We start from the raw sequence: 23,445 nt of genomic DNA, 5'->3' as shown, positions 1-23,445 counted from the left end.
AGACAATTCAAGCTTTTTCCAAAAAAAATTTTTTTTGGTGGTGGTGGGGGAGGGGTGTTAAGGCACTTTGATCTGCAGAGTCCTTCGCACCGGTTACAAAGCTGTTCCAAGTTGTTTTAGAGTTTCAGGCATGCAAAGTTCCAGCACCAATCCCAGCCCCAGGGTCAGCTTCCCTTCACCAGGGTCCCCGGCCTGTCCTTAACAGGCATGTTTTTTTAAATTTATTTTTCATTTTTAATGAATCACTGGGAGATATACACTTATAGACTTTCATGACTGCGTTTCAGTGGAACAAAGTTCAAGGGCCCATCCGGGCACGTTTTTACTGCAGCTCCTTTTCAAGTCGGAGGTTGGGAGACATCTCAAAGGAAATCTCGGAGTGACCCCCCCTCCCCACACCTCCACGCTCCCATCCCCCAGACAGGAGGGAGGGGTCGCGGGGGGAGACCTCGCGGGCGTGGCCTGGGGAGTCCCGGGTTCTAGCCCGAGCTCGCCCGCGCGGCCTCGCCTGTTTGCACCTGTGCGGGGCGAGCGCGTCTGGGCTGGGTCCCGCCGAGCTCCTTCCCCTCCTCGCCCCCCAGCCCCCGGGGGTCCTGGTGCTGGTTCCGGGAGGGCAGCCCGACCGACTTCAGGCGGCGAGACCCAGAGTGCGCGAAGCGCGCCAGCGAGCCCGGGAAATTCGAGCCGAGCGCGCCCCGCCCTCGCCCCGCCCCTTCCGGTCTCTCGGCTCCCGCCGGGTCCTAAAGGAGGCGGCCTCGGCGTCCGAGCGGGCGCGGGCGCGCGCGGCGTCCGGGAGGAGGTTTGGCCCTCGCGGCGGCCCGTCGCGGGCGGCGCCTTCCGGCTCGGGGCGGGCGCCGCGCGGCGGCGGCGGCTGGCGGCGCGGGCCGCGATGGGCGAGCACGGGCTGGAGCTGGCGTCTATGATCCCGGCCCTGCGCGAGCTGGGCAGGTACGGGCCCGGTTCCCGGCGTCTCTTCCCGGCGGGTCCCCTGGCCCCGGGGCTGCCTTCGGGCCGGAGCCCGGGGAGGCGGGGCCCCCCGACAGCAGCCCCGGGCGGGCAGGGGTCCGGTCACCCTCTTGGCAGCCCTCGCCGTTGCCCTGGTCACTGCGGTGGGACGGCGACCAGCGGAGCGAGGGACAGGCGCGGTCGCTCGCTCCGTGGGGTCGCGTGGTCAGTCCCCGAGGAGGGCCACGTGGGTCCGTCCCGCGGCGCCCCCCCACCTGGGGAAGTCAAGTTCTAGGAGGCCGAGGGGCAGGGTCGTCCCTCCCCGGCGGTCCTGATGCTGGGCTCCTGGTCGCTGCCCCCGCGTTGGGTACCAGCATCCGCCCCGCCCCGACCGAGATGCTCCGATGTTCTAGTAGGTAAAACCTGTCCCTGGGCAGGTGAGACAGAAGAGGCCGCTAGGGCAGTAGTAGCTGGGAAGGAATGAGCTGGACGAGAGCTGGGGGTTGAAAGTTGGTAAGGGGGAGTCTTTTTTTCCCCCCCAATTGAAGTGAGATACAGTTACAAGCTTTCATGTTTGAGTTTTGGTCGTACGATGATCAAACCCCCATCCCTCCACCAGTGCACATTGTCCACTGTCCACCACCAGTGTCTCCTGTATCCCTCCACCCCACCCCACCCCACCCCATCCATCCCTCCCCCTGCCTCTGTGGCACACAATTTCCCAGTAAGGGGTATTCTTGATAACCTTTAAGTATCAATATTGCAGACCACAATGCCCAACGAGGAGAGAGAGACAGAGAAAAGAGCAGGACGGGGTCAGGGGTGGTGGGTGGTGGGTGGTGAGAGGGAACCTGGGGACACTGGTGCTGGGCAGTGTGCACAGGTGGAGGGATGGGTGTTGGAACTCTGTACAACTGAAACCCAATCACGAACAGCTTTGTAAGGGTCTATCACACAGTGATTTCGTAAGAAAAAGTTAAAAAAAAAAAACACACAAAACACCTGTCACTGAGGGCCGGAAGTGGTGCTTCAGCCGGGAGGGCGCTTGCCTTGCATTTGGCCAACCTGGGTTCTATTCCTGGCATCCCATATGATCCCCTCCCCCCCCCCCGCCCCCCAACCAGCACAGGCAAGAGGGATTCCCAAGTGCAGAGCCAGGAGTGAGCCCTGAGCATTGCCAGGTGTGACCCGAAACAAAAATATTTTCACTCTGTTCCAAGGTTGATGTTGTGAAATACATCAGTGTTCACTGGCCTGTGAGTTTATTTTGATAGTGCATCTCATGAATAATAAAAATGGTTAAACACCTGTACAAATGGCACGTGGGTATTATTTTTGTACCAACCACTCATTGTAGGAACTATGGCCACACGCGATTCCTCCCCTCCCAGGCTCTCAGTTGGCCTTTACCTGTTTTTCTGTTCCCTTCCCTTTGTGATGACCCGGGGCTGTACACTCTTGTGTTTAATGCTTGTTGGGAGTCACACATCAGGGCGGTTATAACTTATTTAAACTTTAAAATGTTACTTGTTAAATTGCACTTGGTTTTTGGCGATATGCTGGTTGTTTGTTTGTTTTGATTTTTTTAATCAAATCACTGTGAGATAACAGTTACGGGGCTTTCATGATTGGGTTTTAGTCACACAGTGTTCGAACGCCCATCCTGCCACCAGTGTGCTATCCCACCACCAATGTCCCCAGTATCCCTCCCCCCCACCCCCAACCCCATGGCAGGTACCTTCCTTCTTACTCTCTCTCTACATTTGAGCATCATGGTTTGTAGTCCAGATACTGAGAGGCCGTCGTATTTGTTCCTTAGTCTACTCTCAGCACACATCTCCCATCCCGAGCGATCCCTCCAACCATCATGGACTTCGTGGTCCCTTCTCTATCCCAACTGCCTTTTCTCCCAACTCTTGAGGCAGGCTTCCAACTGGACCAATCCTCCTGGCCCTTGGTTCTATTGTCCTTGAAGTTAGTCCCATACTATGTTATTTTATATTCCTCTAATGAGTGCAGTCATTCTATGTCTGTCCCTCTCCTTCTGACTTATTTCATCTAATATACTGGCTTTCCAAACAGTGCATGTTCTGGTTTTATTTTTTTTGCTTTTTTGGGGGGTCACACCTGGCGATGCACAGGGGTTATTCCTGGTTCATGCACTCAGGAATTACTCCTGGCCGTGCTTGGGGGACCATATGGGATGCTGGGAATTGAACCCGGGTTGGCCGCGTGCAAGGCAAATGCCCTACCCGCTGTGCTATCTCTCCAGCCCCGCATGTTCTGATTTTAAACTGAACATTTTTTTTGTTATATCTAAATCTCTGATGCCCTATATTATGGTAATTACTCAGTTTTGGTCATTAAGTGCTTTATATGTGGCTAATCTAGATTGATATGTGCTATAAATACAAGACATAAAGTAAATTTGGAAATTTTAGTTGTTCCCAACTTCTCATTGAAAAAGAATTAAAAAATCTCATTTTATTATTTATTTTGATTTTGGGTCACACCCTGCTGTTCCAAGGGTGTGCCCTGGCTCTGTGCCCTGGGGTCAGCGCTGGCAGCATCAGGGGACACGTGCAGTGGCAGGGATGGGGCCAGGATTGCTGTGTGCAAGGCAAGAGCCTAACTCCTGTATTTCTCCCTGGCCCAGATTTTAAGTTGGATTGTATATTCAGACAATTAAAAAAATACTGTAATTAAATTGCTTGTTTGTAACTACTTAGAAAATTAAAGATCACACATGTGACTGCTGTATGGCATACGTTTTCACTTAATGGTTGTGGTGTAATTTTTCCCCCCTGTAAATCAAACATATAAACTTTGATCTCTGGATATTAATATCATAACAGAATGATTTGACAAATTGAACTTTAAAGATTATTGTTCAAATAATATTGAGTTATTGTAAGGGTTTAAAAGTTTGTATTTCAATTTTAGTGCCAGTCCAGAAGACTATAACACAGTTGTGCAGAAACCAAGACAAATCCTATGTCAGTTCATTGACAGAATCCTTACAGATGTAAATGTTGGTAAGAGACAATACTTTCTTACATGAACTTGATAGTTTTCTTTTCCACATATGCAACTTTATAGTGGTATTTTTCTCCTCATAGTGTAAAATATGTGTTGTATATGTGACTGTTACTGTCATGTTACTTACAATATTGCTTGTGATTTACACTTTTAAAGTGTTCACTGTTTTTTTATCTAGTTTTTCTGCTATTTACTATGTAGTCTTTGATGTAAGATTATTATAGATTAAAAGATAAAAGTATTTGGCCGTTTTCAGTCATGTGGACTCTTTTAGCTTGAGATTATGCAACGGTTGAGAAATGGCAAATGCCATAAAAACAAAACAAAACAACTCTTTAGATGTGTTTATAACCTTGCCTTTTGGGAGATAATAAGGTTCTGTGCATTGTTGAATTAACCGTTTTCCTGTTCGTGACGATCTAAAATACAAAATACTGCTAGCTTGGTAGTAGCGTGTCATAGCCATGATTTGTTTAGATTACATGAAGAAAAAATACAGAGGAGCATTTTGTTGATGACTTATTCCAGAGTTGCTGTGGTAGCCATATGAGCCTTTTTCTTTTTCGTCAGCAGAATAAGAATTGCTGATAAGTAGCAAAGAACTCCAGAATACTTGCCTGTGAGCTTTTATATGAGGCTCCTTGCAGCCTGCTCTTCCCGTCTGCGGGACCCTCTTCCTCATCTCATAGTCACCTTCTTTACAGAATCTTCCAGACACTTTTCCAGTATTCTAGATTAGTGTCATTAATATAAACGCAGTAATCATTTGTTTCCATCACCCGATGATGAGTTTATTGTTTTTTTCAAACCCTCAGATTTTAGCAGTGTCGTGCATATTACAGGCATGCAGTGTATATATGGTGAACGTTTAATAGGTGAATGCTCCTGTTTTGTCAGCATTTTAAATGGAAAGGATAAGGTGGTAATATTTTAACCCCATCAAGTTGGATTGAACACTGGCAGGCAATTCTGTCACTGAAGTCCATTTTCTTTTTTAAAAAAGTACTGTGGTTTAATTTGTGATGACTTCTTTAAAATAAGACTTTTATTTTAGTTGCTTTGGAGCTTGTGAAGAAGACTGACTCTCAGCCGACCTCTGTGATGCTGCTTGATTTCATCCAGCATATCATGAAGTCCTCCCCGCTTATGTTTGTAAACGTGAATGGAAACTGCAGGCAAAATGAGGCCAGAAGTAGTTGTATTGGTAAGCTTGCTATTTGTGCATTCACTGGCAACCCTCTATTCTCCTGAAACATAACACATGCATATTACACGTGTGTATTTTGAAATAGACACATGCACAGTTTTACATAGCTCTTAATCAGATTGGCTGCAAACTTGGAGCAGTGGTAATGACTTTATTTCAGCAACTTTCTAGTTTTCTATTTGTGAGGTGCCAGAATGGAACAGAAATAATCATTTATTTGCATTCAACATTTTAATTCATTGTGACCACAGAAACATAAAACTGAAGCATAATCTTTTCCTCTGTAATCTTTCGCTTCAAAATTGATAAACTATGACTCAACACTGGATATTTGTTTTTGAAAAAAGTTTCTGTGGAGTGGCCATTTTAATTCATTTACAATACTGATTGCAATTACTCTGGAAACAGCACTGAATAAAAATCATATGGCTTTTAATTAAGCCTTAATTATTTCTTCTCAGGTCCTTTAATAGAAAGTTTGCTGATTCTTGTCCTGGAGATGTTGAGACTATATTGTAAACTTTATTTCTACTTACTTTCTTTAAAAACAAGATTGGGCGCATTCAGGGCTGGAGCGATATCACAGCGGTAGGGTGTTTGCCTTGCACGCAGCCAACAAGGCCGACCCGAGTTCGATTCCTCCGCCCCTCTCGGAGAGCCCGGCAAGCTACCGAGAGTATCTCGCCCGCACGGCAGAGCCTGGCAAGCTCCCCGTGTTGTATTCGATATGCCAAACACAGTTACAACAAAGTCTCCAATGGAGACGTTTCTGAGCCCGCTCGAGCAAATCGATGAACAACGGGAGGGCAGTGATTCAGTGATTCTTTAAAGGTGTGTGTGTGTGTGTGTGTGTGTGTGTGTGTGTGTGTATAAAACCAAGCTCCCTAAAGCGACCTCGTATTGTCTAGTTCTCACTCTTGGAATGCCCAGCAAGCTACCGAGAGTATCCTGCCCACACGGCAGTCTGGCAAGCTCCCCGTGGCGTATTCGATATGCCAAAACCCAGTAACAATGATGGGTCTCATTCACGTGACCCTGAAAGAGCCTCCAATGTGGCACTTGCTAAAATCTCAAATCTCAGGGCTAGGACCAATGGAGACATTATTGGTGCCTGCTCGAGCAAATTGATGACCAACGGATGACATTGATACAGTGAAATAGACATATTGAGCATGTATTTTTCTTTTCAACATACAGAGTACATAACTCTATTTTTTTTTTCTGTTTGACTCAAGACTCAAGTTTGATATCCTCTGAAATGTCTTTTCGGATCCTTCCTTTCAACCCTTAGCCCTTGGAATGCCTTTTTTGCTCCATTTTTATAATCTCATAATATAGAGTGTTCTGCATTTCTTCTGTCATAGTTGTTTTTCCGACGTTTTTCTGGTATAAATCTTACTCAGACCTTATTAGTGTTATTTTTTGCTACGTGACTTTTTAAGCAACAGATTATGGCAGCTGGAGAGGTAGTACAGTGGATAGGGTACTTACCTAGCGATGTGGTTGACCTGGGTTCGATCTTTGGTACCCGATATGGTCCTTTGAGGACCTTCAGGAATGATTCTTGAATGTAGAGCCAGGAGTAAGACCTGAGTACCATGTCAAAACAAAAACAAAAAAAACCCCAAAACAAATAGATTGTGACCTTTGGTAGATTAAATACAGTGAACTAGAAAATATCAGGTTTTATTTAATAGGAATAAGCATTGCTCTTGAAGCTTTTTTTTTCTACATATTTAAATACACTGGGCTATGACACGTCTTTTAGTTGCTATAAAAAAAAATCGAAGAAATTATGTGATTAATGAGGATCTAAATGTTTGTTCCTGAACAGATCATAAGATAACCGATTTGTTCTTGCATACCTAGGAGAGTCACTGCTCAGTTAAGACTTTTGGTGGGGGGACCCCACCCAGCAGTACTTGGGAGCTCTTCCCACCTAGTGCTCAGGGACAAGGCCGCTCCGAATGGTGCTGTGGAGATTGTGCCATTCCTGGGATCAAACCTGGGCCTGGCAAATGCAGAGCATGCTCTCCAGCCTTGAGAATTCTCCCCGGCCCTCAGTGAGCACTGTCTAAAGGAGTGGTGACTCAATTTGTTGTCCGTTTACTTAACTTAAGGCGCTGTGTTGAGAATTTCACGTGTAACTCATAAGATGGTTACCATTATTCCCTTAAATGGATGAAATTGCAGAGATTCAGAGAAACAAAAAGTCCACCTAACTGGTAAGTCGAAAGGAAAGACCTGTCTGATTCCAAAATCAGAATGATAGCACAGCACAGTCCTCCCGTTGTTCATCGATTTGCTCAAGCGGGCCCAGCAGCATCTCCGTTGTGAGACTTGTCATTACTGTGTTTGGCATCTTGAATACATCACGGGAAGCTTGCCAGGCTTTGCCATGCAGGCGAGATAACTCTCGGTAGCTTGCCAGCCTCTCCGAGAGGGGCGGAGGAATCGAACTCGGGTCGGCCGAGTGGGCTTCGTGCAAGGCAAACGCCCTACCGCTGTGCTATCGTTCCAGCCCAGAATTATAACTTACTGTATTTACTTTGTGTGGGGAATGTTTCAGACTACTTTGTTAGTGAAGTTTATGCTTTAAAAGCAGATCTTCAGATCTTTAATTTAGCAGATTAATGAGCACTTCTGACATTTTTAACTTAATTTTTAAAATTTGTTTCCAAGAGTTCAGTAATTGGATCATAACAAGACTTCTGCGGATTGCAGCTACTCCATCTTGCCATCTGTTACACAAGAAAATCTGTGAAGTCATTTGCTCGTTATTATTTCTTTTTAAAAGCAAGAATCCTGCTATTTTTGGAGTACTGACAAAGGAACTATTACATCTTTTTGAAGACTTGATTTCCATCCACAGAGGACATGCAGGGGGACACCTTGGGGAATGGCCAGTGGTGGTCACCCGATTCCTGAGTCAGGTGGACGAACACATGGGCTATTTACAGCCAGCTCCCCTGGAGCTCCTGAACTTGCAAAACTTGGAATTCATTGAAGCCACTTTGTTGGCAGTTCTTAATCGCATTGTTGCCATTGTGTTCTTCAGAAGGCAAGAACTTCTGCTCTGGCGGATTGGCTGTGATCTGCTCGAGTATGGCAGCCCAAAGATCAAACCCTTAGCCATCAGCCTTCTGACTGGGCTCTTTGAGCTCGGTGGGCTCCCAGGACAGCCCGCTAGCACTTTTTTCAGCTCCTTTTTGGAACTATTAAAACACCTCGTGGACATGGATGTTGAGCATTTGAAACTCTATGAGGAGCCGGTAGCAACGCTGATCCAGAGACTGTTCCCCTTTGACGCGGAAGCGTATAAGAATATCGAGCCCATCTACTTAAATATGCTGCTGGAGAAGCTCTGTGTCCTGCTGGAAGGTGGGGTGCTCCTTCGGCTCCAGTCCGGCCCGCTGAGAGCTGCCCTGTGCCATTTGCTGCAGTATTTCCTGAAGTACGTGCCGGCGGGGTATGAGTCTGCCCTCCAAGTCAGGAAGGTCGCCGTGAGGAGTATCTGCCGAGCTTTGGTCGATATGCTTGGAGTTCAGGAGGATACAGCGGTAAGGCATTTTTTGGCTAGGTTCATATTTTGTTTGTCATTTGAGTGTGTGCATATACGTAAGCTATAGCGAGTAAACAGTATCTGATAATAAGCTGCATTTAGAAAGAGTGATTTCATAATTGACTATTTCCTATGACAGCTTCTGACTTTCAGAGAGATTTGATGATAATGTTTTGTTTTAATTAATTAAAAAAATTTTTTTGGTGGGGGGCACACCCAGCAATCCTCAGGGGTCACTCCTGACTCTGTGCTCAGGAGTTACTCCTGGTGGTGCTTGAGGGACCAAATGGGATGCTGGGGATCGAACCCAGGTTGGCTGCATGCAAGGCAAATGCCCTCCCCGCTGTGCTATCGCTCTGGACCTTGATGATAATGTTTTAAGGCAGAATTTGTGAGTATGTTTGTTCCTTAGTGATTAAAAGGAGTCAGTTGTTGGAGCCCTTGCTGGCTTGGATGACCTGTGTTCAGGAGTGACCCCAGCAGTTAAGAATACAATTAAATAGTCAAATATGTAGTAAATTAAATATTTGACCATAAGTCTTGTGGAGGGCTGGAGCGACATGGTCGACCAGAGTTCAATTCCTCCGCCCTTCTCGGAGAGCCTGGCAAGCTACCGAGAGTTTCACGCCCGCCCTCACGGCAAAGCCTGGCAAGCTCCCCGTGACGTATTTGATATGCCAAACACAGTAACAAGTCTCACAGTGTTACTGGGCCCGCTCGAGCAAATCGATGAATAGTGGGAGGACAGTGACAGTGAAGTCTTGTGGATTTATGATATGCAGTGCCTGGGCTAGATCTGGGGTCGGCAGCATGGAAGACTAGCACCTTAACCTCTGTACTATCTTTCCGGCCCGACACCCACATATGTTTTACATTTCTAGGTTAGACTTGATCATTTTCAGTAAACCTTTAGGTATATGGTACTAGTCATGCCAAAGTATGCTTTTTTTTTTCTATTAAGACTATGTGAAGCAAGCAGTGCAATGAAAGGGTCATATATGCACAACAAATATTTTATTGTAAGTCTTAGGATTTGTGATCTGAAATTAAAAGTTCTTTATAAAAATTTTTATTGGCATTTTGAAAGGGAAAATATTTGCAGAGAAGGATTTGTCTTAAACCTTCTAGGGCTTGCCACAGAGGCAGGGTGGGAGGGATACTGGGACCGGTGGTGGTGGAAAATGTGCCCTGGTGGAGGGATGGGTATTTGATCTTTGTAAAATTGAAATCCAAGCACAACAATTTATAAGTCTATAACTGTACCTCATGGTGTTTCACTAAAAAACAAACAAACAAAAAAACACCTAGGGCTATAGAATCAATAGACAGGATACAGAGTGTATCTGTGAAATAATCTAGATTAATTCACATCTTTGTTTTTGCGTGATTTGGCTTGAAAATGGTTTGCCTCATTAAAAAGCTTGCAGCTAGTCCTAACTTACTTTTTGCTGTCACAAAGAGTAATGTGAATCCATTTTCTCAGAGACTGTTTTTTGAGTTTGTTTTTGCTTTCTCAGTATTTGTTAGGCCCACTTTATTCAGCCTTAAGAATGGAAAGTGTGGAAGTCATCGAGGAAGTTCAGAGCCAAATTCAGCAGAAAGGCCTCAGCAGCACCTGCACTGAACTGTCCCCCAAGAGGCGCCGACTCAGCTCACCTCTCAGTGCTCAGAGGGCTCCGAAACAGACTGCAGAGTATGAGCTTGCATCCAGTCACTTTGTAAAACTTCCTTTCACTTGAAAATCACCTTTGGTTCACTGCTTTGGCTTGAAACGTTTGTCTCTCTGAGTGTTGTCAAAGTCACACTTGAAGTATTTTAATAGTTCTTACCTGTTGTTAATATTGAACTTTTCGTGACTAAAGACTTTCAGTATTGCCTCTTTACATTGTTAATATTGAACATCTCTTAAGACTGCATATCCCAAATTCAATGTAATATGGCCAACGTTTACCTGTTTTCAACCAGCCCTGAAAGCCGCTTTAAGTCTGTCTTATCTACATTTCCTAGCCGACGTCACATGCTGTCTTTCTAAAACAGATTTTTTCACACTTGAGCCAGATGTACATTACATCTGAACAAACGGGTTGTGATTAATTCCAGAATTCACTCCGTGGACATGAGCAAGAAGAGCACATTGTGGGACGCACTGAGACGGAAGGCAGAGCAGCTCCAGGCGTCCCTCGAGAACGGCAGCCTGCAGGCTTCTCTCCCACAGACGCTGGACGGGCTCACCGTCGTCCTGCAGCTGACCGCTCTGTGCACTGCCCACAGTGCCCAGCCAGGCCCCGACGGGTAAGGCCTTCCGCAGCTTCTGGGCTTTGTCAGGATGGGGATCTGCCGGTCTAGGGGTCTTACTGTCACCTCACTTTGTGGGGCCTAAGAAAACAAATGTTTCAGGGCTGGAGTGATAGCACAGTGGGTAGGACGATTCCCAGCACCCCTCTGATTCCCCCGAGCACCTCCAGGAGTAATTCCTGAGTGCATGAGCCAGGAGTAGCCCCTGTGCATCACTGGGTATGACCCAAAAAGCAAAAAAAAAAACAACAATGTTCAAGTAACTCAGTAAGAAATTTGTTCCAGCCAATGACCTACTAAGTACCAAGCACTGTATTAAGTAGTACATGTCTCTTATTTAATCTTTGCAATTTGAGGTAAATGTTATGTCCAGTTTACATTCTGAGAAATTGAGTCTCTTTTATCTGCAGCCTGAACTGATTTACCTGAGACATGTGATTAGGAAGTAATAGAACACAGTTCTCATTGATATACCAAGTAAACTAACCAGCCAGATTACCACAAAGAACATTTCTCTCCAATTCTAAAGCTAAAGCTCTTATAGTCAATATTCTCTTTGATAGTAAGAGCAGGAATTTAGAGCTTGTTATTAACATATTTTTGATTTAGTATTCTCTATACCACTGTAGTACTGTCCTCCCATTGTTCATCGGTTTGCTCGACTGATTTTCTGTATATACATTAAGTATTTTATCAGGAAAAACACAACGAAGGTTATTTTTTACTGCCACATTGTAGATTAAAGCTAATGTTTTTACATGATTATTCTGCATATTCTGATTCATTCTTTTAACTGGCCACTTTAAAGTTACAAAGATGATAATAGAGAAACTACATTCAGGTCGAGTTAATATTTTCCATTTTGAGATAATATGAAGGGGGGAGTAGCTTATAATAAAGGACAGAGTCTGCCAGTGTCATGTTATAAGAAAGATTTACCAAGTCAGTTTATAAATCCAGGCATAGCTTCCATTTTTAAGCCTGGCGATGTCCCATTTGATGACCTCAAAGCCTAAGAATCGTTTAGATGAATACACTTAACTTAAAACCCGACATGGGGGCTGGAGATGAGCTGTGGGAAGGGGCTGGCCTGGCACAGGGATGTAGCTCCACACCCCGCCCATGGCCCCCCAAGCCCCAGTAGGAATAGCCCCCCACAGGCTAGGTGTGACCCAAAACAGAAACACGAACAAGAGTGTTGGTGCTGATTTTCATATTTAATTGGAATTGGTTTAAAGACTAGTTTTAGTTTTGTGCATAGACTTTTTTCCTATTGTACTTAGACTTTGTTCTGCTTTACCATCATCTTAGGTTTGACTTGAATAAAACAATCTAATTTTTGTCTTCAAAACCTATTCAGCCACAATTTCAAGGACGTTGAACAGAAGTGTAAGAAGCCGCCGCCACCTGTGGTCATGACTTGGATGCCTTTGGAGTTTTATACACAAGTGCTGAGGAGTTGCAGGAGTTTATTAGAAACTGTTCCGAAACCTGACCTGGAGGCAGTCATTGACAAAGTGGTGAAAATATATGACGCTTTGATGTTTATTCAGGGTATGTACAAATAAGATAATTGCTCTAGAAACAAGCTTTTTTCTCTTGAACTAAAATGTACTTTACAATGCCCCGAATACTCAGATGTTTGCTTGTTTGTTTTTTTCATTATTTCATTACGCTTATCAGTCCCTTCATTTCTCTGTTTTGTTTTGGGGGGGGGCATTTCTAAAGTGGTGCTTGGGCACAGGAGGTGCCAGGGATTGGACTCGGGACTCCCCAAAGCAGAGGGGGTGTCCCTTCCCACCCCACCCCTTTGAGCCAGCACCCATCCCTGCATCAGTCACTGCAAGGTTCCCAGCAGCTCTGCAGTGTTAGGATCGGATTATGCTTTTCAGAACATTATTTCTTTACAACTTGTCGTTTTATTTGAAAATGTGAAGCCTGCTTTGCTCCTTGTTGAGTCTGCAGAGGGCTCGGGCTGGGGGCGGCAGCAGCGGCTTCAGGGGTGGACTCGGCACGCAGCTCTGCCCACTGTGGCCCCAGCCCTGCTGGACTCCTGAGTGCCAGCCTGCTTGCCCGCGTGATTCCCCGAACTGGCTTTTGAGTCCTGGCATGAGCCTTTCACCCGACTGACCAGGAATTGCTGGCGGAGCACCCAGGCCTCCTGAGCTCTGCCTGGGAGTACTCCTCTCCCAAGAAGTGTACGCATGCATATCTCTATAAACTCACAATTTCTGTTCCGTCTCACAAATGTCAGAAAACTGCCCCTTGTGTTTGGAACCTGGGTTGAATAGTCTACAATTCTAGCTGATGTTTAGAGTGGCCACTCTTTCTTTCAAAGGCAAATGTGATCAAATGTGTATGTAAGTAACCTGCTTCATGCTCCCACAGTGCAAAGCCCATTTGCGGACCACGTTCTGGAAGATCTGTGCGGCATGCTGTCACTCCCGTGGGTTGCGTCCCATCCTGATGACAGTGCTTTCCAGTCGTTCGCATTGGCTGCTCAGCTCCTCCCGCTGAGTCAAAGGACGGCGGGCAGCTACTGTGAGTGGAACCTGCATTAGAGGACACACGGGTGGCTTCCTTCCTTACCATTTCTGATTATTTTTTAATAATTGCAAGAGGAGATGCATTTTTAACATCTCACTATGTATTATTTTTTGCTGTTTCTAATTTTTTAATAATTGCAAGAGGAGATGTGTTTTTGACATTTCACTTTGTATTATTTTCCTTTTCCCCCGGGGCAGTGCTGGGCCTCGGAGCTCCTGATGCAGGTGCTACCAGACTGGACCCTGCAGCGCTGGGTGTGCGGTGCTGTTCCGGCCCAGCAGTGCTGGGCCCTTGAGAGCCCATGAATGCACTCACAGTCATCCTGAGCAGTCTTGCCGCTCTATTTTAAATATTTAGAAATAAAAATAGGGGCTGGAGCGATAGTACAGTAGGGAGGACATTTGCCTTGCACACGGTTTGATTCCCAGCATCCCATTTGGTCCCCCGAGCACCACCAGGAGTAATTCCTGAGTGCATGAGCCAGGAGTAACCCCTGTGCATCACCGGGTGTTATCCAAAAAGCAACAAAAGAAAGAAATAAAAATAAAGGGGCAGAGATAGAACAGTGAGTAGGGTGCTTGTCTTGCACAGAGCTGACCTGGGTTCGATACCCCTCGCTGCATGTGGTCCCCAAGCACTGCCAGTAGTGATCTGTACACAGAGCCAGGAGTTAGTCCCGAGCACTGCTGGGTGTGGCCTACAGACCAACAACAAAAAATAAGAGAAAATAGTAACATGTTTGACATGTTCACACCCTCTCTGCTTAATGTTACTCTCCAAAGGTTCCAGTTTCCCACTAGCTAACTATGAGAGCTCTTGCTTCTTCACGTCTTCACCAGCACTTGCCATTGTTAGACTCTTAACATGTTTGCCACCTGACAATAAAGAAAAGTTGTCAAGAAGGTCACTGAATAGAACTCACTTGGTTCTCAAGCGAGTGTGGTTTTCAGTTTGTATTTCCTGGATCTTCTATACGATTGTGCATTGACCTTCTGCAGTGCTTTATTTTCTAAAAGCTGTTCATTATAGTGTTGCTTAGTTTCCAATAAAGAATGTGTGTTGTGTGTGTGTGAGAGAGAGAGAGAGAGAGACAGAGAGACAGAGAGAGACAGAGAAAGAAAGAGATGAAGAGACAGTGTTGGAAATCTCGCTTAATAGACTAAATGTTTTCCAGCCCCACAGGCCGAGTCGCACTGTGTGTTTCTCCTGACCCTGTTCCCGCGGAGAATCTTCCTCGAGTGGAGAACAGCCGTCTACTTCTGGGCCTTGCAGAGCCCCCATGAGGTCACACGGGCGAGCTGTGTCCGTGGGTTCTTCATCTTGCTGCAGCAGCAGAATTCTTGTAACAGGATTCCCAAGGTTCTTATGTGCGTATTTATGTATGACTTGGAAAAGCCACATGTGCAGATTTATTATTTGTACAGAGAGATGTTGCATCAGAATTTGATATTTCTTTCTTTTTTTCATAATTTTATTTTTTTCCTTATATTTGTCTATTGAATAACTGTGGGAAAAGTTACAAAGCTTTCAGGTTTAAGTCTCGGTCATACAATGATCAAATACCTTTCCCTTCACCAGTACTGATTTTTCACCACTAAGAACCCCAGTATACCCCACTGCCACCCCTCCCAGTGCCTGTGAGGCAGATGATTTCTACTTAACTCTTCTCTACATTGATTACTATGTAAACTCACACAATGGGGGTACGGTGCACAGCGGCGGTGGCTCTATCTCTCCTGCTGCCCGCATTCGGTAGTCTCACCCTTCTCCCACCCGGGGAGGTCGATGGCGATGGTCAGGTGGAGGAAGGAAACGAGGGCCAGGCTGGTTGGTATTAGTAGCAGTTTATTCCATTCCTCTCTCCATCTACACCAGTCTCTCTTGTCTGTCTCTGCTTCTGTCTCTGCCCCCCCCCCCCCCCCCCCGCCCAATCTACAGTCTCATTATATCTCTCTCCAAGAGGAATTGGGGAAACAATTACACATAGGTGCGGTCATAATCAATAGGGGTAGAAATCAATAGGGGTAGAAATCAATAGGGGTAGAAATCTTAGCCTCAGGGAAAGCCGCTCCTAAGACAGATCCTTTCTTAGCAGGAGGATCCACCCTAGAGCGGAATCCCAAGGGTGTGTCTCTCCTCTCCTTGTCCGACATGCATATAAGCATATATAAATCATTTTGTATGGATACAGTAAGAAATACCTTAAACTTATAGAATTGCTCTCCTAGGGCCATCTCGATCTCAGACTACAGTGCTCAGGCCGGATAGTCTTTCCCACCCCTAGCAGGATCCTAGTCTCGTCGTTACCTTTGGATCATGACAGCATTTGTCTATGATCAAACTCTTAACTTATAGTTAAGAATCATGGCACTTTGGCCTGGCCCATTTCGATGCCAGGGTTGCTCACCGCTTGCCCTGGGTCCATTCAGTCTCTCGTTGGGACCCTGCTTTTGGGGTGTTAGGAACTAAGGGCAACTGAGGCTTAAGTCGAGAAAGCAGATGCCCGGAAGTGAATAATATTCACAAAAATCACAAATCATCCTGTTATTCGTCGATTGCCTCGAGCAGGCCCCAGTAACGTCTCCTTCATCCTAGCCCTGAGATTATATTCAAGGCTCTTTAGGAGAATGAGACCCAGCATTGTTACTGGTATTTGGCGTATTGGGTACGCCACGGGGAGTTTGCCAGACTCTTCCGTGTGGACAGGCTACATTCGGTAACCTGCCAGTTTGTCCAAAGTAGGAATGAGATAATAAGATGTCATAATAAGATGTCGCGTGGCCGCAAATGCGGCCGCACAGTTCCGGGAGCTGGTTTTTATAGTCTCTGAGTCTTGGCCGTTGATGGGATTACACGGCGCCAGGGGGCCAGTTGGTGGGTGTGACCCCCGCCTACTGGAATTTGGAGGATCTGGGTGGAGGATGCTTGGCCCAAATCCGAGTAGGCTTGGAGATCTCGGCCCCGGAACCCGCGTGACTTTGTCCCTCTGCCAGTACCTTCATGTGTGCGGAGAGTGGTCTCTGGAGGTCTTTGGCTGCCGGAGCCCTGGTTGGGGTGGGGAGGAAAGCTCAACTCGCTCCCCTCCAAGGGGTCCTGGCGAGCGAGGACAGTCAGGCGCGGGGGCAGGAGACTGCACTGTTGTCTTCCGGGAGCTGGTTTTTATAGTCTCTGAGTCTTGGCCGTTGATGGGATTACATGTCCAGGGGGCCAGTTGGTGGGTGTGACCCCCGCCTACTGGAATTTGGAGGATCTGGGTGGAGGATGCTTGGCCCAAATCCGAGTAGGCTTGGAGACCTCAGCCCGGAACCCGCGTGACTTTGTCCCTCTGCCAGTACCTTCATGTGTGCCGAGAGTAGTCTCAGCATGAGATAATATTGAAGGCCAATCAAATCCTAAGTTACAAAGCATGATGTTAACGGTCTTCCTGTATCTATACAAAAAGGATATTACTTTAAGGTAAACTGTTCATAAGGCATAAGGAGAGGAGAAAGGCAATATTTCACTCATACATATAAAATCAGAGATTTCTGGAAAACTGATCTTACAAATTAACAAAGTCTGATTAAGGGGAAAGCTGATTAACTGGGTGGGAAGGAGAGCATAGGGAAGACTGTTTACAAATAAACACAATGGAAGTGGAAGTGCTTCAGGAGCACTGTGTGATGGGTGTAACCAGATAAACCTAAGCTTCTTGTGGAAGAAGGACAAAGCAATGTCACCCTACATCTTACATTCATTATTTCGACAAACGATGCACCATTATTGTTCAGAATTTCCCCCCAAACAATCAGAATTGCTGAAAAGGCATTGTGAAATACTTTGTTTTCTATAGTTGGTTATGAGAATCATATAATGATTTTAGATTTCTGCAAAGAACCAGATAATTACGAGATTGGTTTCTGTGTGCCTGGTGTTATGGCTATGCCACAGAGCCGTTCATGGGGGGCGACTCGTGACCACGGTAGGGCACAAAGGACGAGCCGGTACCACCCCCTTTCCCATGAGACTGTTGTTGCCCTGTCACCGCCAGCTCATACCTGGCTTTCTAATAAGCTCTGAGGTGGCGGCCACCTTGCTGGGGGGGGGGGGGGGGGAGGCGGAAGGGAGCAACACCTTTTCCCTCCCGGGGAGGCATGGCGCCGTAGTTTAACGCATGGTCCATTCACTTTTCTGCTGCAAGCTGCTGCTGGGCTCTGGACTAAGTCCTTTTGCCTCTGGAGCCATGGCTGTGCCGGATTGCCGCTCGTGGGGGGCAACTCATGACCTTGGTAGGGTGTGGAGGATGAGTCGGTACCGCCTCACTTCCCATGAGACTGCAGTTGCCCCGTCACCGCTGGCTATACCTGGCTTTTCAATAAGCTCTGAGGCGGCAGCCACCTTGTATGCGGTCTGGATGCATTTCTGCCAAAAGCCGCTGGGTTCCGAGATTTGTTTCTGAGTCTCTGGGATCATGGCCGTTAAGCAGCTTGGTCAGGAGCAAGAGAGGCTGTTTGTAGGCGGCGACTCGGGGTCTCGTTGGGATGGGGAGGAAAGGGCCGGTTCCATCCCCATCCGGTGAGACCCCGCATGTCTTGTCACTGCAGGCCCAAACCTGACTGTCCAGTGGCCTCTGGAGAATGGCGGTCACCGGGCCTCCTGGAGGCCCGGTGACCGCCTCCTCCCCAACCCCCCCAGCAAGGCCAAGGCACAAAACCTGGTCCCACCTGGAGTGACCCAGCGCCAGTAACCTACTGCAGGAACAGGACACATTTCTGCCAAAAGCCTTTGGGTTCCGAGATTCGTTTCTGAGTCTCTGGGATCATGGCTGTTAAGCAGTTGGATCAGGAACCAGAGAGGCTATGTCTCCAATTATATAGCTGAGCTGGAGGTGGTTTGTGGGTGTGTCTCCCACATACCTAACTTTTGGCCATTTACTTTCTTGGTAAACTTTGCCCCAAGTGTTTGGGCTTTGGCCAAAGCACAGCAGCAATTTTGGGGTATCTGGAAGTCTGAAGGCACCATCAGGCTGCTGATGCACTCTCCTCACAGGTACAGATTGACCTGCTGGCGGCACCATACCCCACAGAATTTGATATTTCTTTCTAGGTTTTTTTCTTATCAGACAGAGAGAAAGAAAGAGCCAGACACATTTGTCCAGATTAGCAGGGATACAAAATTAAGCAAGAAAGTTTCTCTTTTTTGTTTTTTTCCTCAGAGATAAAGTTAAAGATGATTCTGACATTGTCAAGAGAGAATTTGCCTCTATCCTTGGTCAGCTCGTCTGTATACTTCATGGAATGTTTTATTTGACAAGTTCTTCAACAGAACCTAATTCTGAACAAGGACAAAACGATCTTTTCTGTAAGAGCCTGAAAGTCACTTCTCAACATGAATGTTCGTCTTCTCAATTAAAAGTATCTCTCTGCAAGCCATTTCTTTTTCTGCTGAAAAAAAACACACCCAGTCCAGTGAAACTTGGTGAGTAGTTTGCCGTGATTTTTTTTGGGGGGGGTCACACCCAGCAATGCATAGGGGTTACTCCTGGCTCATGCACTCAGGAATTGCTCCTGGTGGTGCTCAGGGAACCATATGGGATGCTGGGAATCGAACTCAGGTCGGCAGCGTGCAAGGCAAACGCCCTACCCGCTGTCCTATTGCTCCAGCTCCTGCCATGATTTTAAAAATATTTTTAAACCAAATAAGCCGTGAAGCCTTAAAAATTGTATTTGCATGATAAGTTAAATGCATGAGTAGTAGCTTTAAAATAAAAATATCAGTGCTCTAATATTAAAGAAAAGTTTTAGGGTTCGAGAAGTGTTACGGCAGCTAAGGTGCCTGCCTCACCTGTGACTGATCAGGTGTAAACCCCAGCATTCCATATGGTCCCCTGAGCGCACCGGGAGTGATCCCTGAGCACTGCTGGGTGTCAGCCAAAAACAAAATACAGAGAGAGAGAGAGGGAGGGAGGGAAAGAGAGGGAGAGAGAGGGAGCTATTTTGGCAGCTTTCATATATTTATTTTGACCATTCGTATTTACTTGCCTGGTGTTGGAAGTGGTTTTTTTTTTTTTATAATAAAAAAAAAAGTAAAAGGTAAAGGCCCTCCCGTTGATTGTCGATTTGCTCGAGCGGGCCCAGTAACGTCTCCATTGGAGACTTTGTTGTTACTGTGTCTGGCATATCGAATACTCTCGGTAGCTTGCCGGGCTCTCCGAGAGGGGCGGAGGAATCGAACTCGGGTCGGCCATGTTGGCCGCTTGTAAGGCGAAAGCCCTACCCGCTGTGGGCTGGAGCGATAGCACAGCGGTAGGGCATTCGCCTTACAAGCGGCCAACATGGCCGACCCGAGTTCGATTCCTCCGCCCCTCTCGGAGAGCCCGGCAAGCTACCCAGAGTATCCGATATGCCAGACACAGTAACAACAAAATCTCCAATGGAGACGTTACTGGGCCCGCTCGAGCAAATCGACGATCAACGGGAGGGCCTAAAAAAAAAGTGCTTTCATGATTTGAAAGTACAGGGATGCCTGGCTGGTGCTCGCTCAGTCTGAGATGCAGTGCTATGGGTCTTCCTTGGGGATCTTAGGGACTCGTTAGCATGACCTGTGCCGTTCCCATAAAGCCCCTCGCAGTGCACATGGAGCCTGCCTAACTGAGAGCCGGACACGGCCCCTCTTGGGCCACCTCTTTGTGCCAAGGGCTGTGAGTGTTGGAGCATGAGATCTGGGTAAACTCGGGCGTCCATTTGTTTAGGTGGGAAGTTTCTGTGTTCTCACATTTTCAAAATATATATGATTGTTCCTAGGACTCCCTCAATCTTGAAATTGAGTTTAATGGTAAGGCTGAGAATGCTGTTCCTTTACAGGTTTTTTTTTGTTGTTGTTGTTGTTAATGCTTAATTTTGGGGGCATTTGGGGTCACCTGGTGTACTTGGGGCTGACTCCTGGCTCTCTGGTCGGGGATCACTCCTGGCAGGGCTCAGTGATTGAGCCCGGGTCACTTGCATGCTGGGCAAGGTCCCTGTTCATTGTATTCTCATGCCAGCCTCAGCTCACAGTGCTGTAACTAAGCGTGCTGTGCTTTAGAAGGTGCTATATTGCCTTCCGTTATCTCACTGCTTCAAACTGAAACATCTAGAATTTACTTTAGATTTAGATTTTGACTAGTAAGCCTAAAATTTATTTAAATGTACAAGTACTTACTTTAATTCTCCAAGTTCTGTATTTCTGCAAATTAAATACTCAGTGTTGACTTAATACAGCTTAGAATCTTTATGGTGTATTACTTACTAATGAGAGTTCTTTAGTAATTGATGTGTTAGCTTAGATATTCTGTGCTTTTGCCCTTTAGCTTTCATCGAGAACTTATGTCATCTTTGTAAGCATCTTGACTTTAGAGAAGATGAATCGGATGTGAAGACGGTTCTTGGAACTTTGTTAAATTTAATGGAAGACCCAGACAAGGGTGTTAGAGTGGCTTTTAGTGGGAATATCAAGCATATATTGGAATCACTGGACTCAGAAGATGGATTTATAAAAGAGGTTGGTAAATTTTATTTTTAAACGTTTGTTTTTTTCATGAATCTGGCTCTAAAAGCTTCTTTAACTTGTTAATTTATTGTTCTAGCTTTTTGTGTTACGAATGAAGGAGGCATATACACATGCTCAAATTTCGAGAAATAATGAATTGAAGGATACTTTGATTCTTACAACAGGGGATATTGGAAGGTATTTTGGCAGCTTTCATATATTTGTTTATTCTGACCATTTTTACTTGCCTGGTGTTGGAAGTGTTTTTTTTTTTATCATAAAAGTAACACATCACTGTGGATTTTATTTGTAGATTTTCATTGTTTCTGAGGTATTGATAAAAACCCTTGTTTTTAATTTTAGGGCAGCAAAAGGAGATTTGGTCCCCTTTGCACTCTTGCACTTGCTGCACTGTTTATTATCCAAGTCAGCATCTGTCTCTGGAGCGGCATACACAGAGATTAGAGCGCTGGTTGCAGCTAAAAGTGTAAAATTGCAAAACTTTTTCAGTCAGTATAAGAAGCCCATCTGCCAGGTGAGTCAGTGTTGACCTCGACTGTGGGAAATAACAGTCCTTCGCAGGAGTTAAAAAAGCTCATATATATGTTTCAGATTTTTGCTTTGAAAGATGTATTGGGGGAGGGGTGGTACAGTGGATAGGTCCCTTGCCTTGTGTATGACCAGCCCTGCTATGATCCCCGGGACCCCATGTAGTCCCCTGCTCCCTGCCGGGAGTGTCCCTGAGCACAGAGGCAGAAGGAAGTCCTGAGCATGGCCAGATATACCCCCACCCCCCGCCCCACCCCCCAAATTACTTATTTTTTTTAAATGATATATTCTGTTTACTTTGGAGTATTTTAAATCCTGCCACTTTTTTTTTCCTTTTTGGGTCACACCCGGCAATGCACAGGGGTTAATTCCGGCTCTGCGCTCAGGAATTACCCCTGGCGGTGCTCAGGGGACCATATGGGATGCTGGGAATCGAACCCAGGTTGGCCGTGTGCAAGGCAAACGCCCTACCCGCTGTGGTATTGCTCCAGCCCCAATCCTGCCACTTTTCCATTTCCCGCACCTTGGTCTGAAGATATAATCGTAATGGAGGGAGTTACTAATCATTTTTCTAACGAAGAGTTGAAACACTGCGTTCTCTTGTTCAAGGATGCCTCTCTTAGCATCTTCCTCTGGTCCCGGGAGTCCCCAACACCCAGCATGCTCGGCACGTGTCCCCCACTGCACACCTCCGGGTACCTCCTGTTACCGGGCCTAGCCTCTGAGACCCTGCCATTCGGGAAAGGTCGAATTCATAGCTAAGAAGCAAATACTTTGTTCTGTGTTAGGGGTTTCGTTAGTCTGCGGGGCTTTGTCACAGGCTGACTTGACATAGTTCATCCAGTTCAGGTGGTTTATGTAAACTAAAGGAGCTGCTTTATAGAATGCTAGAACCCTCTTTTCTGCTACTGTAAGTCTTCCATCCTGTGACTGTATGAACCTGTGTGAAAACTGATGCTCTTTTGCCTCAGTTTTTGGTGGAATCCCTGCACTCCAGCCAGATGACAGCCCTCCCCGGGGTCCCGTGCCAGAGCGCGGAGATGCGGAAGCAGCAGGTCACTCACCAGCGGGAGATGGCGCTGAACACCCTGTCTGAAATCGCCAACGTCTTTGACTTTCCTGATCTTAACCGCTTCCTTACTGTAAGTTGCCAGCAGAGTTGATTAAAGTTTTCAATTTAATATGTTTCTGTCCATTCTAAATTTGGGGGGTTTTATATTTTATTTTAGCTTATTATTTTGGATTAGCTCTCCCCCCCTTTTTTTTGTGGGAGACAGTTTGTGCCATACCTGGCAGTACTCAGGACTTACTCCTGGCTCTGCACTCAAGAATTACTCCTGGCGGTGCTCAGTGAGCCATATGGGATGCTGGGGATCGAACCCAGATTGGTCGCGTGCAAGGCAAGCTCCCTACCTGCTGTGCTATCTCTTCAGCCCCACTTCCCCCATTTTTATTTCCTTCTGTCCTTGCAGGCTCGAGCTTTCTCCAGAGAAGGCAGCTGTCCTGGCTGTGCTTGTACGCGACCTTTGGGGGACAGTCACTTACCAGAGTGGGCCTGCAGCTTCTCCCTAGCCCACGGGAGGCAGCTGTGAGCGGCAGCTGTCCCGGGAGCAGAGCGCAGGGGTCAGCCGCGTGGCTTGATGCTTTAGGATGAGCCAGGCAGCCCGGAAGTTTGGGAAGGGCCCTCAGCTCCTCGGGCCGCTTTCAGCATCTCCTGCCTCCTGTCCAGAGCGGTGTGCGGGAGAACGGGAGCAAGGTTCCCCGTCCACAAGCTGCTGCTCGCTGGGGAGCACAT

General features: G+C 46.5%; 1 protein-coding gene across 1 annotated transcript in view; it reads left to right on the top strand.

The window, feature by feature from the left end:
• The first annotated feature begins 887 nt into the window (after positions 1 to 887).
• Positions 888 to 23,445, top strand: part of ATR (ATR serine/threonine kinase) — a 100,413-nt gene continuing 77,855 nt past the window's right edge. The window contains exons 1-14 of the mRNA XM_056113938.1: positions 888 to 948; positions 3,889 to 3,980; positions 5,039 to 5,188; positions 7,874 to 8,751; positions 10,271 to 10,446; positions 10,854 to 11,030; positions 12,394 to 12,602; positions 13,437 to 13,589; positions 14,770 to 14,962; positions 18,790 to 19,052; positions 20,923 to 21,113; positions 21,199 to 21,299; positions 21,465 to 21,636; positions 22,622 to 22,792. Of these exons, the coding sequence (XP_055969913.1) occupies positions 890 to 948; positions 3,889 to 3,980; positions 5,039 to 5,188; positions 7,874 to 8,751; positions 10,271 to 10,446; positions 10,854 to 11,030; positions 12,394 to 12,602; positions 13,437 to 13,589; positions 14,770 to 14,962; positions 18,790 to 19,052; positions 20,923 to 21,113; positions 21,199 to 21,299; positions 21,465 to 21,636; positions 22,622 to 22,792 (2,985 nt within the window). The 5' untranslated portion in view covers positions 888 to 889. The remainder of the gene's footprint in view (positions 949 to 3,888; positions 3,981 to 5,038; positions 5,189 to 7,873; positions 8,752 to 10,270; positions 10,447 to 10,853; positions 11,031 to 12,393; positions 12,603 to 13,436; positions 13,590 to 14,769; positions 14,963 to 18,789; positions 19,053 to 20,922; positions 21,114 to 21,198; positions 21,300 to 21,464; positions 21,637 to 22,621; positions 22,793 to 23,445) is intronic.

The sequence above is a fragment of the Sorex fumeus genome, unplaced genomic scaffold (genome assembly GCF_029834395.1).
Source record: "Sorex fumeus unplaced genomic scaffold, SorFum_2.1 ptg000024l, whole genome shotgun sequence".
Classification (NCBI taxonomy): Eukaryota; Metazoa; Chordata; class Mammalia; order Eulipotyphla; family Soricidae; genus Sorex; species Sorex fumeus.
Note: the sequence above shows the minus strand (reverse complement) of the source record. Positions and strands in the feature narration are given on the sequence as shown.